This window comes from Lemur catta, chromosome 3, assembly GCF_020740605.2.
Source record: "Lemur catta isolate mLemCat1 chromosome 3, mLemCat1.pri, whole genome shotgun sequence".
In the NCBI taxonomy this organism is placed as follows: domain Eukaryota; kingdom Metazoa; phylum Chordata; class Mammalia; order Primates; family Lemuridae; genus Lemur; species Lemur catta.
This window is the reverse complement of record NC_059130.1, coordinates 124,658,303-124,675,879: the sequence shown is the minus strand read 5'-3', so window position 1 is coordinate 124,675,879 and position 17,577 is coordinate 124,658,303. Positions and strand designations below refer to the sequence as shown.

General features: G+C 60.0%; 2 protein-coding genes across 3 annotated transcripts; one reads left to right on the top strand and one right to left on the bottom strand.

Moving 5' to 3' along the window:
• Nucleotides 1–265: 265 nt before the first annotated feature.
• SMIM1 (small integral membrane protein 1 (Vel blood group)) lies at nt 266–3,412 on the top strand. 2 transcript variants are annotated; one of them, XM_045548692.1, is made up of 4 exons: nt 266–301; nt 541–663; nt 2,632–2,841; nt 3,164–3,412. In XM_045548692.1, the coding sequence occupies exons 3-4, from the start codon at nt 2,732–2,734 to the stop codon at nt 3,288–3,290; spliced, it is 237 nt and encodes a 78-aa protein (XP_045404648.1). In that variant the 5' UTR covers nt 266–301; nt 541–663; nt 2,632–2,731; the 3' UTR covers nt 3,291–3,412. The 2 variants fall into 2 exon arrangements, with proteins under 2 accessions (XP_045404648.1, XP_045404649.1); XM_045548693.1 differs by having other exon boundaries at nt 272–301; nt 2,723–2,841.
• A 2,508-nt stretch (nt 3,413–5,920) lies between these two features.
• LRRC47 (leucine rich repeat containing 47) lies at nt 5,921–17,577 on the bottom strand. The gene is made up of 7 exons (XM_045548691.1): nt 16,926–17,577; nt 11,194–11,652; nt 9,988–10,104; nt 9,221–9,336; nt 8,925–9,027; nt 8,493–8,582; nt 5,921–8,331 (listed from the first exon to the last, which is right to left on the bottom strand). Exons 1-7 carry the CDS (start codon nt 17,538–17,540, stop codon nt 8,083–8,085), a joined length of 1,749 nt encoding a protein of 582 aa, XP_045404647.1. The 5' UTR covers nt 17,541–17,577; the 3' UTR covers nt 5,921–8,082.

The following is a 17,577-nucleotide window of genomic DNA, read 5'->3' as shown; positions in this document are numbered from 1 at the left end:
GCCCTCGGAGTCCCCAGGAGGACGGTCCCCGCGTCTGAGTGCCTGGTCCCCGCGCTCCGGGCAGGAGGCCGGGGGCTCCGCTGAACCTCCGCGTATCCGGGGTGCAGACTAGGAGCGCCGGATCCTCCGGGAGCCTCGCCGGCCCGGACCCGCAGCGCTCCACCGTCCGCTGCGCCTGGGGCGGAGAGCGCCGCCCCGCCCGGGCCGCCAGCTCTCCGCACGGCCCCGCCCCCCCCGCCAGGCCCCGCCCCCGGCCGGGCCTGGAGCCGCGTCTGCGCAGCGGCCGGGGGCACGGGCGCAGGTGAGCCGCGCGGGGTCCGTCGCAGCCTCCCGGTGCAGTGGGCGGGGGCGGTGGGCTTCGGCGCGGGCTCTGGTCCGCGGATCGCCCGGCCGACCCGGCCACCCGCAGAGGGGCTGCCGGGCCCACAGCTGCCCGCCCAACTCCTGACGAGCGCTGGGGACAGCCCCGGGGCCACTTTCCCTTCCCGGACCCTGGCGGGGCCACTCCCCTCTCCACCTTTTTTTAAAAACAATTTTAAGGCTCGAGGCATCCGCCGCACCTCTGAGCCCGACCGGCCCGGCTGGGAGGAGGCGAGGTCCGCTGGCCAGGCCCTGACCGCGTTCCGGCCCGGAGGCTTCAGCCCCCACGCGGGAATCTCCCTTGTAAGTGTGGGGCCCTCGGACGTGCTGTGGGTGAACGGGCCCGCGTGTGCGCCACTGTGTGCCAGGGACTTCGCGCTCACGCCCCCAGGAGGTGGGGGGACCCCCTGAGGCTCCCAGGGCTTGGAGGGGATCCCTGACAGGCTCCCGCTGCCACACCTGTGCCTGCCATGTGGCGCTGGGCAGATGGCTGAGCCTGTGAGTGAGGGAAGCCCTCAATAGCCCAGCTCTGGGCACCCCACTAGCTTTGGTGGCTTTGTCCACCAGGATGACTTGAGAGCCACATAGTCTACATCAGTCAGCAAGTAACAGGAACCCGCTACCCTGGGCTTGGACAAATTGGGGTTGACTCCTCACGTGGAGAAGCCTATAGGTGGGCAGTTGCTGGTTGGATTTGGAGACCCAGTGTTACCAGGGCTGATGTTGCTTGGACATCCAGGTAGCAAGGCGGCTGCTGCAGCTCCAGCCATCACGTCAAGGGAGGGAGGAGGCGGCTACAGTTTCTCTCATGGAAGCAAAAGCTCTCCAGTTCCCCTGCTGCACCCTGGCCCTTTGCCCACAGCTGGGTGGGTGACTTGGGAAAGCAGGGCCTGAGGGCATTCAGTGTCAGGTCATAGCTATCTCCTGGGGCTGGCATATTGCTGCTGGAACAAGACCGGATTCTGCCCACCAGCAGGGGCGGGGAACCTCGGGTAGGCAGCTGACAGTCGGCCAACAGCCGTCTCCTCAACACACTGGGAAAGCACAGGCAGCTCCCTCAACCCCTCGGCTCGGCCTCCCCTGGGCCTGAGCGCCAGCCCCGAGCAGGGCTCTCACCTGAAGGCCCTGTGGCTCCCTTCTCCCCGCGCTGGCCGGGGCTTGGGAGGGGCAAACAGCGTGTTGGGAGTTTCGGGGTTGGCGTCTTGCGGGTCGGTAGCCCGTGTGCCTTTAAGCCTGCGTGTGCAGGATTACCTGGGAGAAAGGTCATTCTTCCCCGCTGCGGGGGAGGGCCTGCTGCTGCCTGCCCGAGCACCCCCACAGCTGGGGCCGGATGCTGTGAGGGGACACCGGGGGCCCAGCAGACTGGAGATCCAACCCCAACTCCACAGCCTGGGCAGAGGCCCTAACAGAGGTCCAGGAGGAACGAGGTGCTCCGAGTGGAGCACCCAGCACAGGCCTGCGGGCAGCCAGCAGCAGGACTCGTGACAGCCAAGTTACTGCTCTGCTCTGTGAGCCCCCACTTGAGTCCTGACTCTCTCTGCCTCTCCAGGCACTTGGGGTGCCTGGCACGGTGACCAGTGGGTTGGAGTCCAGCAGGGAGCTGGCTCCCCTCCTGCTCCCGGCACCCACCGGGTCCCACTGCCCTCCTACCTCTGTACAGGGGCGCAGCACTCAGCACAGTGTGCCCCCCACGCCCTGGACCCTCCAGGCGGTGGGCGGGGGAGGGGCCGCACCGCACGCAGGCCGAGGACACAGCTGCTGGGCTGCTGGGGCCAGCCGGGGCCTCCTCCCTGGACAGAGACCGGTCTGGCCTGGCCGTGCCAGCCGCCGCCCCCGGGTCTCCTGCTGGGCCCTGCCCTGCCCATCCCTCTCCTTGCCAGCCTGCCCAGGGGTCAGCGGGGTCAGTGCTGGGACCTCATCTGGCAGGGTTGAGGAACGTATCAGGGCTGCAGCAGCCTGGGCTTACTGAGGGTAGCACCCGCTGTGAAGCCTCCCCTGATAAAGGTAGGGGAGGGCAGGCCCTGGGGGGAGGAGAGGCCCTGGGGGGAGGGGAGGCCCTGGGGCAGGGGTAGGGGCAGCCCAACAGGAGGCCTCACATTCCTGAGGTCAGGGCTGGGCCACCTTTCAGCCTAGCTGGGTTGGAATTCGTCCTTGGCCCTGTCTTACTGGGATGGCCCTGGGCAATTGTTTAACCACTCTGCATCTAGGTTACCTGCTAAGTCAGATGAGACTATGCAGGTTAAGACCCAAGTGCCCCCTCCCCATCCCCAGGCTGACCCTGGGCTTTGTGGTGGCAAAGTCAGAGCCCCGACGCCTGCCTCAGTCTCCCCACCAGTGAAGGCTTCTGCCCCTCCCGCCGCAGCCCTGCAGCATGCAGCCCCCGGAGAGCAGCGTCCACTACAGCAGGTGGGATGACAGCAGCCCGGACCAAGTCAGCATGGCGGCCGTGTCCAGCACAGGGGAGCCCTCGTGCTGCCAGAGGTGAGGGGGCCTGGGAGGAGGAGCCCTCCTGGCCCCAGGACTGGTCACTCCCTGTGTAGACACCTGCCTTGTCCCTGCAGCAGGCCTCATCTGCCCACGGTGCCCAGCCCTCTGCTGCAGCCGGCTGACTGCCCAGGGCCCTCTTCCCGACCCTGCTGGCTGCCTGGCCTCGGGGCCACCTGCACTAGGACCCACCTGCCCTGGGACCCACCTGCCCTGGGGCCTGTCCTCCCCCTGACCCAACCCAAACCCCCACAGTCCACTCAGGGGGGCCCTGCTGCACCCTGACCTGGGGCTCACCTCCAGGTGGTTCTCCCCCTAGGATCTCCCGGAAGCTATGTGGGGGCAAGCTGGGGGTCGCCATGAAGGTGCTGGGCGGAGTGGTCCTCTTCTGGGTCGTCTTCATCTTGGGCTACGTCACCGGCTACTACGTGCACAAGTGCAAATAAGGATGCCCCGTGTGCGCACTCAGGGCTGGCTGCACATGCTTCGGGGAACAGGCTTGGAGGGATGCCTGTAATACATGGACCCCCTGTATACACACACCCCATAATAAAAACCCCCAAATATACAGATGCCCCATGTAAATAGGCCCCGGTGACAAAGACCCCCTATATACACAGATCTCTCTCATATACATGGGCCCCAGAGGCAGGCAGTACACAGGGACATGCGCTGGCACCCTGGCTCATGAAGACACCAGGGGCACAGCCCGACACGAGGGCGCACACACGCCCCCCTCCCCCCCCAGCACACAAGTCCTTTAAAGGACGAGAGACAAACCCTGGCACGTGCCGCCACCCAAAGCCACACGTGGCTGGGAGAGCTGGTTCCAGCTTCCGCAGGAGCTGCAGGACACGCCTAGGCCAGGCCCTGAGGCCCAGAGCCCCTGGCCACAGCAGGTGGCCAATCTGTCCAAGCCCAGGGCCCAGGCCCTTCCTTTGTCAAGGCTGGGATGAGGGGTGCCTTCTGCAGACACCCCAAGCCCACCTCCCTGATGGCCCCAGGATGGGGTCCTTCCTACTGCTTGCCTCCCTGTGGGGCCCTGTGCAGAGCTCTCAGGGCCTGACTCCCCGTTGTGCAAGGATGGCTCCAGCGAGGGCTGGGTCCCCCACCCACCCTTCCCTTGGGGACTGAGACCAGTCCTGGAAGGTACTTCCTGCACAGAGCAAGGAGGGGGCCTTGGCCCTTGCCCCAGACCCACTGCCGGGTCTTCCTGAGTGAAGCAGGCGCGGTGCGTCCTGGGCTCCCACCTCACACCTCACAGGCTGGTGTGTCCCCCCAGGGCTGGCCACTGCCAGGGAGGACCCTGAGCTGCTCTCCTCCCCCAGGCGCTGTCTGCTGGCCGCAGCCTGTGCACAAAGGCATCATTAGACATCTGCTGGAAGAACTTGGGCCAGTGTGGCCCCGTGTGACTCTCATAGGCCCATGGGATGGGCTTGTTCCTCCTGGGCAGGACCCCCGTCTGGCGCTCAGCCTTGGGATGTGCCCCCTCCTGGCTGGGCCTTCTGGTGAGGACAGGGGCAGGCCTGAGGCCCAAGATGTGGCTGGACTGTTCCCACTCTGGGGCCTGCCATGCTGGCCACCCCTGAGCCTTCGTCCCTCTCCCTGGCCGCCTGTCCCGGCCTCCGTGCTCTCAGCAGATGCTCCCCTGGGCTGCACACCTGGCCCCCGCCTACCACAACGTCTGCCTTGGGCCCTGCAGACCCTGGCCAGAAACACCCCTTTAGGAAGGCGTTCCCCACCCCAGGGCCAGGGGTGGGGGACATGGGCAGCCAGTGTCCTCGCCGGCACGGAGGAGGGAGGCCATGGGGCAAGACTGTCGTCAGAAGGCTGAGGCTACACTCACTCCCAGGCCGGGAGCCCTCCAAGTGCTCCTCACTGTGTCGGGTCAGGTACGCAGAGGGACTTGGCTAGGGTGGGCTGGTGACAGACGACCCTCCATTCCACCCATCTTCAGGGACAGCAGGCCCACCAGATGTCTGCCCGGGGCCAGGGGCCTGCTGCCCACTGCCCCAAGGCCCCTGGCTGAGACCCTGAGGAGGCAGGCCAGGAGGGCCTGTCCTGGGCTGGGGTCTCCAAGCGATGGTGCTTCCTTGGGAGCCTGCTGCGGAGTCAGGGCAGAGTCTCTGGGCTACTGCCCACCCCTGTGTGGAGGCTGGGAGGGGAACAGCTGGAGACCCTCCCTGGAGCCCTGGTGGGAGGCTGTGAGCATGGGACAGAGGCTGCTGTGGCCCAGCAGTTTGGCCGCATGGCCTCTGGTGGGCTCTGGAGGTCCAGGAGCTGGGCCTCCCCAAGGCCTGGGGGTCTGGCCAGGAGCCCAGTGAGGGCACAGGACAGAGAGAGGAGGGGACGTGACCTGGGAGTTTCTCCCGCTGGTGTGGCACTCGCAGACGACACTCATGTGTCCTCGCAAACGCTCCTCCCCACCCGGTCAGTGGTGGTGCAGCAGAAGGCAGAGGCTGACATGGGGGTCTGCCCCAGATTCCGCCAGCTGTACCCTGGGCCCACCCCCTGGGGAAGAGGCGCAATGTGTTTGGCCGGGGCCCCCCCACCAGCCCCTGTGGGGGAGGCTCGTCGCCGGGCACTCAGGTTGCCCAGAGCCTCCACTCGAGCCGCCTCCACGAGTGACCCCAGGCCCCATCCAGACCCTGGAGCAGCCAGGGTGGCGGCAGTGGCTCCGACCCCACCGCCCTGGGGCTGGACACCGTCACAACTCAGGGTTGGGAGAAGATGGGACAGGACCCTGCCAAGTGGCCACCCGGCCTCTCCTCCCAGGAGGATCTGCGGGGGCGGGCTGAGCACCCGGGCTCCTCTGCAGGTGCCACCAGGTAGAGCGTCCCCTGTGCTGCAGGCAGGGGTGGGCGAGGACACGGGCTTCTGTGACCACTATTAGGAGCCTCGAGTCCTGCTGGCAAGATCTGAGCAGGGGCAGCAGGGGCACAGGCAATACTGCCCAGGCCCTGGGCCCTCAGTTTCCCCAGTTCTAAACCACCACTGGGCCAGAATGGATTTTTATGACACTGCCAGCAACAACCTCTGGAAATGGTGGTGGGAAAGGACCCACTGGGCAAGGCGCTGAGATATTATTAAATGTTTTTATTAGCGAGTCAGATGGGCAAAGAAGAAGAAACTCAAAGCGGTTTCTGCAGCAAGTTAAATACGTCTCCAAAATCAAACATGTAACCACTGCATCAGGAACGAGCATGGCAGGAAATGGCAGCTTTGTCCCCATCAGCAAGGTGACATCTGTTGCAACGAGGCCGCTGAGCCCTCAGTCCCAGGGCGCCAGGAGAGCCTCTCACCCTCCCATGCTGGGCCATGCAGAGAAAGGGTGACCCTCCGCACAGCAGCCCAGAGTGACCCCTGGAGCCACTGTCTGTGGCCCCCAGGCCCCGAGCTCAGGCGGAGTCCTGGCCTGGGGACGCTGCCTCAGCCTCTGGCATACCGACCCCAGACCAGCTGCAGCATCGGCAGCCTTGACTGCCCAACAGAGTGTCAGGAAATGACAGCCCGGGGCCACCAACACGTGCAGACACGGTGTGGGTTTGGGGACACCACCAGAGAGCAAAGCTGTTATCCGGCGCACCCACTGCAGCCTGGCCGGGTGTGGAGCTCAGCAGCGCCCCCAGCAGGACTGATGGAAGGCCTGGCAGTGACCCACCGACGGGTGGGGTCTCAAGGTGGCCCAGCTTGTGTCTCACAGGCTCTGGACAAACCATCGCGCACTGTCAGTTTGCCCAGTGCCTGGGACCCCTGGCCTCTCTGGTCTGAGCTCTTGCAAATGCTCCAAAAAATCATCGGTCATTTCTACAGAACACAAAAATTATCCTTTTAGGTCAAAGACCACTGAACAGAGGACGAATGGTGTCATTGACAAACAAGAGCGGGAGAGGCAGTTTCTCACACGGCAGCCAGATTGTAAGGCAGTGAGGCACTGAAAGCCACCTCCTCTGTGGCTGGCCAGGTCCTCAGGACCCAAGCGCACTCTGCCTCCAGGGAGGGTGTGGCGTGTGCTCCGGCACACACACGAGACATGCAAAGACACAGGTGGTCTGTGACTGGAGACACACAAAAGTGGAAATGTCTAGAATATAAAATGCTGAAGAACCACTCCTTTGGCATGTGTACACTATGATTTTTGGCTTGAAAGCCTACATGTCCTACGGGACTGCCACTGTCCCTCGGCTGGCTGACAACTGCTGACAGCTTACCACCCTGCATGTCCACCTAGAGGTGGGGTTCTGTCTGTCACTGGTGCTACTGTGCAAAGGAGTAAACTTCCCGACAGTCCCCACCTCTGTGCAGCCCCACAGCACCGGGGTGAAGTCCTGCTACGGCCTTCAGACCTGGGGGCCGCCTGCCTGGGGGTCGAAACGTCTCTACCCCCGCGACAGCATTCCAACAGCAATTCTAAGAAAAGTAATTCTGCCAATTCTAAAGTCACATTAAAAAAACCTGTTTTTGTAGAAAGATTATGATCACTGCAAGCTGGAAAACACAGTGTCCTTGCACATTTCCAAGCTCAAACTGGCACAATATGATTTAAAAAGATGCTACATTATAGAAAAATGACTGTGCAGTTCAAGAAAGTACACAGCAGTCAGCTTCCCAGTTCGTAACCGGATATTCAAACCAATTACAGTCGTGCGTCGCGTGATGCGGAAATGTTCTCAGCAATGTTCATGGTTGTGTGACCACCACAGCGTGTAGTTACACAAACCCGACGGTGTGTGTATTTTTATTTATATGTTTTTTCACATGGAAAACCGAATGCCCCAGCACCATGACTGACTATTGACCACGCCCCCTGCTTGGTCTGCAGTGCCAGCATCAAGGGCCACACGTCGGGTTTGCATACACAGCACGCTCCATCGCCACCTACAGGCCACCGTCGGGCAGGTGGTCCATCATGGACTGGGACATCGCTACGCGGCGCATGACTGTAGTGTCTTTCCTGAAGTAGAGTTATTTGCCGTGTGTGTGTCTACACGATTCAGGACATTTTGAACGGTTAATTCTGGTATTTGGATAATTTCGTGAAAAAACAGTAAAATCAGTTTGGTACCAACTATGACAACACAGCATCACTTACGACAGAATCATCTGGAAAAACACAACAAAGAATACATACATCTTAAAGAATACGGAGGTGAAAACGATGACAGTGTCACCACGTAGAAACCTCTGTGGAACAGGCACGACAGACGGGGACCTGCTGGGTAGGGCGCGTCCTGGTCGTCAGCGGACGACGGTCACGTGGGGGGCGGCGGTGGCCAGGTCGGCCTTGGAGGGGTACACCACCCTCAGGCTGCCCTCCAGGTCCACCACCCGAACCTGCTCCACCACCAGCAGCGACTGCCCGTCCTTCCCCGCAGCTGGATTCGTTTTGGGATCCGAAAGTTGTCCAGAAACTGCGTCAGCTTCAGTATCTGAGAGTGATCCTTCCTCTTTATTTTCTAAAGTAAATTTGTTCATTTCTGCCATTTTCTGTAAAGGAAAATATCTTTTTTAGCCTAGGGAGGAGAGGTGACCCAGGGAAGATGTGTGTAACCCAGTGCAACAAGCAGGCGGCGGCCCAGCCGTGCAGATCGGCGGGGAGACACGGAGAGACGGCCGCGTGCCCAGGAGGAGACGAGGGGCTTGCTCACCAGGATGAGGGCATCCATGACATCTTTGCAGATCTGGAGACTCGTAGCACTTGTCACTTCCAGAAACAAATCAGAAGTTGTTTTCTTAATCTTAAAAAAAAGAGAGATTTCAGAAAATAAAGTTATTGAAAGTAGACAACAGCAACTGCAACATTTATTCTGAAGAAAAATCTATGAAACAGTCTTGTAGAAGCCAAGAGTGTTCCTTTCCTGAAGAGAGATACAAACTGGGGTGCCGTGAACCCGGCCACCCCCAGCTACCACGCAGCATGGACCACGAAGGGGGAGCAGCCCTCTGAGGAGCCAGGGCCCGGCCTCCCCTGCGGTCCGCATGTCCTACCGCACTCAACAGGACTCGCCGATGGAGCAGACACTTGTGTTCGTCTGCCCGGAACAGCCCGGAAGACACAGCAGCTCACCACACCAACCCACCTTTGTCTTCTCGCTGTTTGTTATTGGTGGGAAAGAAATCACGTCGCCCTCCGTGTCCACAAGGCAAGGATAGTTTTCTTTTCCATCCAGCAAGTGAAGATACCTGTGTGGGAAGAAATATAAATTAAAGGCATATCTATAAACATACCTCATGAAAAGTTCTTTGGACAAACTAAGTGTGCCATCAAGGGCACACGTTTAACATGCTTCAGAGGACAGTGTTCCGAAGCCCGAGTCTGTACAGAAGCAGCGACCAGGCCCGGGCGAGCGCCGTGTCTAAAGCAGCCCAGACCGACCTGTGCAGGCCCGAGACGCTCTGCCTCCTCTTCTGCTTCCGCTGCTCCTCCGCCTCCAGCTGCAGCTGCCGCACCAGCTCCTTGGCCTTGGCTTCTCTCCGCCCCAAGGGGACGATCTATGGGGCAGAAACCCACAGATTCCACTAGGACCACAACCACGGAACTCACCCGTCTTAACGCTAACCGTCTCGTTCATCTCTACGACAGGGAAGGGCTGACCACCTCACCCCATGTGACCACGTGACAAGAAGCCATATGCACGCCGTGTCTTCAGAGGTCCAGTGGGGATCTGATGTTCAAACACTCAAATACTTCTGAAGCTGAGCTTAACCCTAAACCAGTGGCTGATGCACAGGTGTGTTTCCAGAGATCTGTCCAATCTCAGGAGAGAGAGGCTGGCAGGGGACCCTCCACCACCCAGGGACCCAGGTGCACTGTGCAGAATTCAACACCCAGGGGTGGCACCATGATGCAGCAACTCATGCTAAAGTCAACCCCCACAGTAGGGGTTTTGCAAGGGGGTTATAAACCAAAACTTTTGGTTAAAAGTTAGTGTGTAAACAAAGGAGACCCCTTTCAAATTACTGCCTGCTTTGCTGAATATTCTGAGTCATGCAATTGCTTTCAAAGCAACTGCAGACACAGCCTATTTTACTATTTCATTTCATGTCTTCGCTAGCAGCAGTGTCAGAGTTTACTTTAAAATGCTTGGCTCAGTCACCAGCATACGCGTCTCTGGAGAGACACTAAGGCAAGTGCTGTGGCACCTTGAGGTCCTGCGGAGGCCGGGCTCCGTACAGCAGGGGCCCTCTGACCGCGTGGAGGTCGTGGGTTGCCATGGTGGCTGCTGTCCGCTTCTCACACAGATCTTCGTGGAGCTTGGTCTAAAACACAAAAGCAAAGACAAGCAAAGCTTTCGTTTGCCCCGAACCACGGCCAGGTGTCCGCCTTAGACCCTCACCCAGGCCTGCACAGCCAGGGACCCTCTGGTCCTCGAGCCTCTCTATACTACCGCCCAATCTTGTCACTTGCCTTTACAGAACGGCTCTTCCCCTGACTCCTGGCCTGGCCAAACAAGTTTTTATCTGTGGAATCGTCATCAGAAAGCTATCTGTTTAACAGCAGAATTTCTCTAATTCTAGAACACAATACTTAAGATTTCAAAGAGCCCATCTTGAACTAAAATTTAACATTGAATAAATATAAGATTTAAAAAGAAAAATCACCCTAGCATGGTTTTTCCCAAAATGCTAGTTTTTAAGTTCTAAAACCCTGGCATAGTGCCTGTTCTCTCCCTCCCCAAACTGCAAGGACTCCGCAGACAGCAGCACGGGCTTCCACGAGACCGGGCTGCCTCGGCCGGGCACACTGGGGGCTCCCCTCCCCCTGTGCAAAGCTGTGCTTTTTCTGTGAAAAGAAACACAACAGACTGGGAAGGTAGTCTGGCCAAAACCTAAACAAAAACTAAAAAATTCATGTAAGAATGTGCTGGCAAGAGTTGATGATTTTTATACTATTTTACATAAAACCAAATGTATATTTATTCACGGAACTCAGAAAATCTACCAAAGTATCAGAAAACTTGAGCAATGCCAATTTTCAGCGGCAATAAAGCTGTCTGCAGAGGCCAGGATGAGCTATAAACGATGCCCCTGGCGGAGCAGAGGGCGGGGCAGGCAGAGGTGTGTGAAGAGGGCGGAGGGTGCGCTCCATGGCCGAGTCACTCGCTTCCCCGAGCCCCTGCTGTGGACTGAGGACGGGGCCATGTGGCCTCCTGGGCCAGTGGGGTGGATCCTGCCTCGATCCTTCCTCACCAACACCCCGCTGTTCCTGTTTTTGAAGTGAGGAACTGAGGCACGTGGACACCCCGCTGAGGCCCGCACCCCAGGTCTCTCCCTGGGACACGCCAGCCGGACGCATCCCACTGGTGGCCCGCCACACCCTCGCCCCCTCTGGGGACCCCATGCACCCACCTGTGCGGCGAGGAACCGCTTGAGAGCGTTTCCGGGCTGCAGGTCCATGCCCCGCACGACGGCCCCCACGATGTAGGGCCGCACGTCCCTGACCTCGGGGCTCACCCTGACCACCAGGGGCGCCGGGTTTTCTGAGACGTGCAGGACCCTGAGCAGCAGCCGGCTCACGTCTCCCGCCTCCTGCTCGGCCCCCTCGCCGCCGTCCCGCCTGGGCTTCCTCTCTCGCCTCTTCCTGCGGCTCTCGTCCTTCTCGGCCCCGTCCCGGCCCCGGCCTTTCCCGCAGCCCCGGCCGCCAGCGCGCAGGTACTCCAGGATGGACCGGGTCTGGCAGCCGCCCAGCATCTTCTCCAGCCGCTTGTCCCGCAGCTTGTTCCCCCGGAAGTTGATCTCTTTGAGCTTGGGGCAGTCGGCCAGCTCGGCTGGGATTTCGCTTAACTGGTTATTGGAGAGGTCCAGCGTCTGTGAATAGAAACCAAGGACTCGTCAGATGACCTGGACTCCGGGAAAAGAGCCCGAGGCTGTGATACTGTGCACCTGTGACTTCCCCCAACTCTGGCCCCGGCAAGGACGTCACTGTCCAGGGAGCTCCTGCAGTGGGAAGGAGTCAGCTACACGACCACAACCTCTGCGAAGCCACTTTCTGCCTCAAACACCTCACGCCTGTAGTGTGATTGCAAGTCGGGCTGGCCACAGCGACATTTTTACCGGTCATTAGGTTAGAGAAAGAAAGGGGCAAGGGACAGGGATGTCTGGTTATAAAACGTGAGCTCACCTCAGGAGCAAGTCAGTACTGCTTCAGGCGGGAAACAGGATCCCAAACAGTGCTAAGATTTTTAAAAAAATTAAATAAGCTATTAATTAAAAGAAGGAAAACAGCAAAATCTCCAAACAGCATCACTCTTCCTCACACTGAAGCACAAAGTCACCAACAAATGCGCGGAGCTATCGCGTGTCACATGGGAAGGAAAACGTGACGTGGCTTCAGTGGCGACGGCAGCTCAGCTCTTCCTCTCACCCAGGAAAGGGCTGGGGCCACCACCCTGCACGCCGGGCAGATGCCCAGGAAGCCCCGCGGCCCATAAGAAAGCGCCTTGCCACTGTTACCGAAGGACCCGGCAAAGCGTGCAGCTGGCATCCCTGAGATGACACAGCGGCAAAGCAGCACCTTCCGCGTTCACAGGACGTCCTTCCGGGCCTGGGCAGGGCGGGAGGGCCGCTCATGACAGCACCAGGCTCCCCGCCCTCCCCGCCCCTAGGGGAGGTAGAAAGGAGGCCGGACCACCCCTGCTGTTTCCTGACCTGGTGCCCAGGCCCAGGTGACTGTCCCGGCAGCAGCCTCAGCCCAAGTTAGGCACCACAAACACACGTTTCTTTCCCATGTTCCTCTGGGGCTACTGGGCAGCTGCTGACGGCCGTGCTGGGCAGTGCTAAGCCCTGACCCTCTGGGAGAGCCCGGGGGTGGTCTCCGGCAGTGTGGGCACCGTGCCCTGCCCCGAAACAAGGTGACACCACTCGGGCCACCTTGAATCCAGTGCTCACACTTAGTCTGCGTGGCTGGCGAATCCTGGTCGCACTGGGATGGAGGAGAGAGGCAGGGCTGGGGGGTGGATTCAGCTCTGAACAGAAAGGGCGGGGGGGCTCTGATCTGCTTGGGCTGGTGCCAGGACAAGCGCAGTGGGACTGTCAAGCCCCAAGTGGAGGAGACCAGAAAGGACTATGTCGGAATCCTCTGGCTCAAGCGACCAGGCTGCTCCGAGCCCCCAAGGGAGACAGAGGCCCAGGAGGAGAGCAGACGCCGTGACAGCCAGACAGGAGCAGTGTAAAGGAGGGAGCAGCGTCCTGCAGGAGAGGAGGAAGGGCCGGTGGCTCAGACCAACCCCACAGAACTGTCAGCACTTTGTGCCTTCCAGGAGGGACGGGTTGCGGGGGAGGGAGGGGTGGATTGGGTGGATGGGTGGCCTCAGCCCAGGCCTCCCCCCGAATCCTGCCAGGCACAAGGCAGGGCCCGGCGGCCCCGGGAGCCTGGGTGGCCTCGCAGAGCATCACGAGCCGTATTGCTCCCAGTGCTCCCGCCCTCCCAGAGCCCTGACTCCAGCGTGTCAGAACAAGTCTGGGCTACACAGCCGCAGGGGGGAACCAGCCAGGGCCGCCAGCCCAGCAGCATGGCATGGCAGCCCGAGAGCCACCTGAAGTCCAGGTGGGAGGGCCAAGTGCAGTGTGCTGTCCACAGCTGTGCACGTGCCGGCTCTGCAGGCTTCTGGCTGCCCCAAGGGACTCTGGTCAGCAGGCCCGAGAGCTCCACTGGGGTGAAGCCTCATTACTGCGTGAAACCCCAGCCAGGGGGGTGTTCCGGCCTCCAGGCATGTCACTTCAGGCCTGGAAAGCAGCACAGGCCCAGGCAGCTTCAAGTCAGCGACCTGCTCAGAAAGTTTCCCCGAGAAGGGCCAAGTGGGCTTCTCTCAGGGACAAGAACCATCAAGGAAAGGGCCTTTCAGAGCCTGGGCAGTGGAGCCTGGAGGCCTGTGGGGACACAGGGAAGGGGAGGCAGGGAGAGGGAGGGATGCAGACCTGGGTCTGACAGGAGTCCATGCTTAGCCCAGTGCTGGGAACCCCAGTGGAGCCTCAATGTGGAATGAAGCCACAAGAGTCACCCAGAAAGGGTGGAATGGGGGTACAGTTTTAAACTGTGCAGGAGAAAAGGGCCCCCAAGGATGTGGGCAAGGACACTCACGGAGAAGGAACCCCACCGAGGGCCTCCCGGCGCCTGGCCAGGTAAACCGCAGCTCCTGGGCGGGTGCTGTCCCACAGGAACACACAGGCCACATGGGGCTTGTCTGCCTCTGGCCGGGGACACAAGCTGCCTTCTGGGAATGTCACTCTGGCATGGGACCTGCCCCCCCTGGGAGGTGCATAAAGAGCCGTCCCAGCTCCTGGCTGCTGAGGGAGCCTGGACCCTGCCAGGCACCTGAGTGGGCCCCGCCCCTCTGGCAGCAACTGAGAAAATCAGAAAATCGGGGGATAATTCTTTCACTTTAACTTTTGAGGTGACAGGATTAGAAGTTTCACACTCAAAGCTGAGTTTCTCTGATGGCTCTGGAGGCTGATGGCCGCAGGAGGCCCTTCATGAGCCTTGATGACCAACAGCCACTGGCTGTTCCCCCAGGACCTTACGAAGGTGCTGTCCTGTGCACTTCAGACATCTGGGGCACATCTCTCCTGTGCTTCCCTCACGCACAGCACCACGGGCCTGGGTGACCAGCACTTAAAGTGCAGGCAGGAGTGACGTGACAGGATGTGATGTGACGTGACGTGCCCCCATCCTCGGCTCACCACAGCCCTGGCAGCTGAGCCCAGTGGGCCACAGAACCCAGATGCACCTGGGGAGAAGGTCCACTTGGGTTCCTCGGGTCTTGCCCAGAGAGGGTGAGGATGAAGCCAGGCGCACCAGCAGGCGCGGCTCACCGGTAGCTGAAGGAGGACAGGTGGTAGCCACCTCTTCCGCTGCCCAGTCCTGAGCAGCCAGGCTGGGAAGGTGTCAGGAACCTTCGGGCTGCATGGTCCCAGCCTAGGCCGGCTGGCAGCTCCCTGGGGAGTGGGCACCAGGAGCTGGGCCAAGGCACTTCTCTTCCCTCTGGGGAGGGGACTGACAAGCAGAAGGCGCCTCTGTGCTGTTATGTTGGGAGGGTCTGGGCCGGCCTGTTTTGTTTTGGAAGTTCTGCACTTTTCATTCCAGCATCACAGCACCCCAGAGAAGCACACACGGCGTCAGCTTCTCAAGAGCCGGGCCGCCTGGTGTCCACATCCTCGTACAATGCCTCCCAGAACCTGAACTTGGGTTTGTGCTTATTTATTTAACCAATGGAATGTGGCGACATGGCAGGAGGCTAGTTCCGGGTCTGAGCCTGAAGGCCTGGCAGCTGCTGCTTCTGTGTTGAGGACCTGGGGAGGGGTCCCCAGACATGCAGAGAAGGGCAGCCACCCCGGCATCCCAGCAAGCCCAGCCCTGAGCCCACGCCAGCCGAATGCAGCCACACAGGTGACCAATGACAAGAGCAGCGAACCACCCAGCTGAGCCCGCCCAGAATGGAGAGCCACGGTTTTCAGCCTCAAAGTTTGGCAGTCAAGAAGCCATGACAACCAAAACAGTCACCAGCATCTTGTAGAACCTCAAACCAGTAAGGACATCAAAGAACTCCTTTGTATGCAAAACTGCAACACGTGTAGCTGCACAGTTCTGGTAGCCATTCCTCAGAAAAAGCCCCCAGAGGACATCTAAGTCCAACAAGGGACTCCAAGTAGCTCTTGTAAGACACCCCCCAAGAAAACAATTCTCTTGATATGAAAGAGATCTGCTGGAAGTCTCAAACTTATGAACACAATTACCCAGGGAAAAGGGGACTTGTCCTCCTCTCTTGGGACTCAGAGAACAAGACTCACTCTTTGACTCCAATGGACTTATTCTGGACACAAGACTACTTTATTGGGTGGGTACTACAGAAAGCCATGCAGAACTTACTTTTTTAAAAAACTGAATACTCTAAGACATCTATGAATTTGAAGATGATGTAAGGCATTACATTAAGATACACGCCTGGTACATCAACATTCTGGAAAATAAAAATCTATCAGTTGGGAAGGTGGAGCAGACAGTGTCGTACACCACGCCACACCTTAGCCTACAGCCCTGAGAACCAGGGTAGCTCAGAGACTTGCCCCACAGGCTCTTTCAGGAGACGCCAGCGAGCACGTCACTGCAGAGTGGGCTTGTCTGTTTCTCTTGATTACAAACATGTACACACACACACACACATGCTTTTATATATACAAACATATCTTTATATAGATGTATTTGTAAAATGAGCTGCAATATCTTAAGAGTAACTTCTACAGCAAATAAATACATCAGTTGCTAAAGTCTATAAACATCTTATGAAGAAATGTCTGCATGAACTCCAGGATCAAAAGTGAAGGAAGAAGAAATGCAGGACTGCCTTTCTAAGGATGAAATGGAAGGGAAGCTGTGGAGGAGAGAATGCCGGACTGGATTTAGGTCGTGGCTCTGCCGTGCAACTTCCCTCCCTACCCCTTACTCTACAGATTCAGTGGCTGCCTGCTGTGGGCCAGGCGAGCATTACACAGGAGGTGAGCAGGTGCCCGTCCCTAGACAGTGCAGTCGAGAGAGAACCCCGGTCACGTGTCCAGCCCTTGAGCTTTCTGTCAAACGGGAATAACCACCCCTACCTTGGAAAGCTGTTGTTCAGTGAAATACCACATGTGAAATCACATCATGTGGCGTTAGGCGAATTCCTGCCATCTCACACCTTTGTGCCTTAACTTTGCACCCACCCCCAAGGCTCAGTCATTTCACAAACATCAGATACAAACAATTAGACATGGGCAGGGGTCCCTGCTCTTGAACCACTGCAGCTGAGGGACAAGCCCAGTTTGCTAACAGTGATAAACCAACATGGCAAGTGCTAAAGTCCAGGTGCGAATAGAATGCGGTGGGAGTTCAGAGACCACCGAGTGCGTGACTCTGGTCAGGTGGAGAGAGTTGAGGACGACCTCCTAGAGGTGATATGCCACTAGAGCTGGCTCCTTCTGGCAGAGCAGGAATTCCTCAGGCCCAGTGCCCGCAGGGCGTCACCGGGGACGGTTCAGCCTCGAAAGGGGTTCCCTCTACCGGGCTACTCCAATCCCCATCCCGCCCCGCCCGGGCAGCCCCCGCTCACCTTGAGCGAGGCCAGGTGGGCGATGTCGGGGCTGAGTTCTCGGAGGCAGTTGTCAGCAGCCGCCAGTTCGCTGAGCAGGGGCAGCGCGCCGGGGCTGAAGAACGCGGCGGGGAAGGAGTCCAGGCAATTGCCGGTGAGGTTGAGGCTCTGCAGGCGTGGGGCGCAGCGCGCCAGGTCGGCGGGCAGCTCGCGCAGCCGGTTGCCGCTGAGGTTGAGGCTCTGCAGCTGCGGGAGGCCCGGCGGCTCGGCGGGGCCCAGGCCCTGGCCCGGCGGCAGCGCCTCCAGCGCGTTGCCCGACAGGTCGAGCACCCGCAGGGCGGGCAGCGGCCCGAGCTCGGGGCTCAGGCCGGGGCCCAGCGCGTTGCACCGGAGCACGAGGCTGTGCAGCTGCGGCAGGCCCTGCGCCAGGCCCGGCCCCGGCGCGCGCAGGCTCCCGCAGCCGCTCACCTCCAGGTAGTGCAGCAGCGGCAGGGTGAAGAGCCGCGGCGGCAGCCGCCCACCGGCCGCCCGCACCCGCTCCTCCAGCCCGGGCCCCGTCAGCAACAGCTCCCGCCGCCGCTCCCGCTCCGCCAGCTCCAGCTCCGGCCAGGCCTCCGACACGGCCGCCGCCGCCATCGCGCCGCCGCCGCCCGCAGCCGCCCCCCCCGGGCGC

Coding starts and splice junctions, on each gene's coding strand:
- SMIM1 (XM_045548692.1), top strand. CDS start 2,732: ATGCAGCCCCCGGAGAGCAGCGTCCACTACAGCAGGTGGGATGACAGC. Junction 2,842..3,163: donor GAGCCCTCGTGCTGCCAGAG/GTGAGGGGGCCT, acceptor TTCTCCCCCTAG/GATCTCCCGGAAGCTATGTG.
- LRRC47 (XM_045548691.1), bottom strand. CDS start 17,540: ATGGCGGCGGCGGCCGTGTCGGAGGCCTGGCCGGAGCTGGAGCTGGCG. Junction 10,105..11,193: donor AGCGGTTCCTCGCCGCACAG/GTGGGTGCATGG, acceptor TTTGTGTTTTAG/ACCAAGCTCCACGAAGATCT. Junction 8,332..8,492: donor TCATGGATGCCCTCATCCTG/GTGAGCAAGCCC, acceptor TTTCCTTTACAG/AAAATGGCAGAAATGAACAA.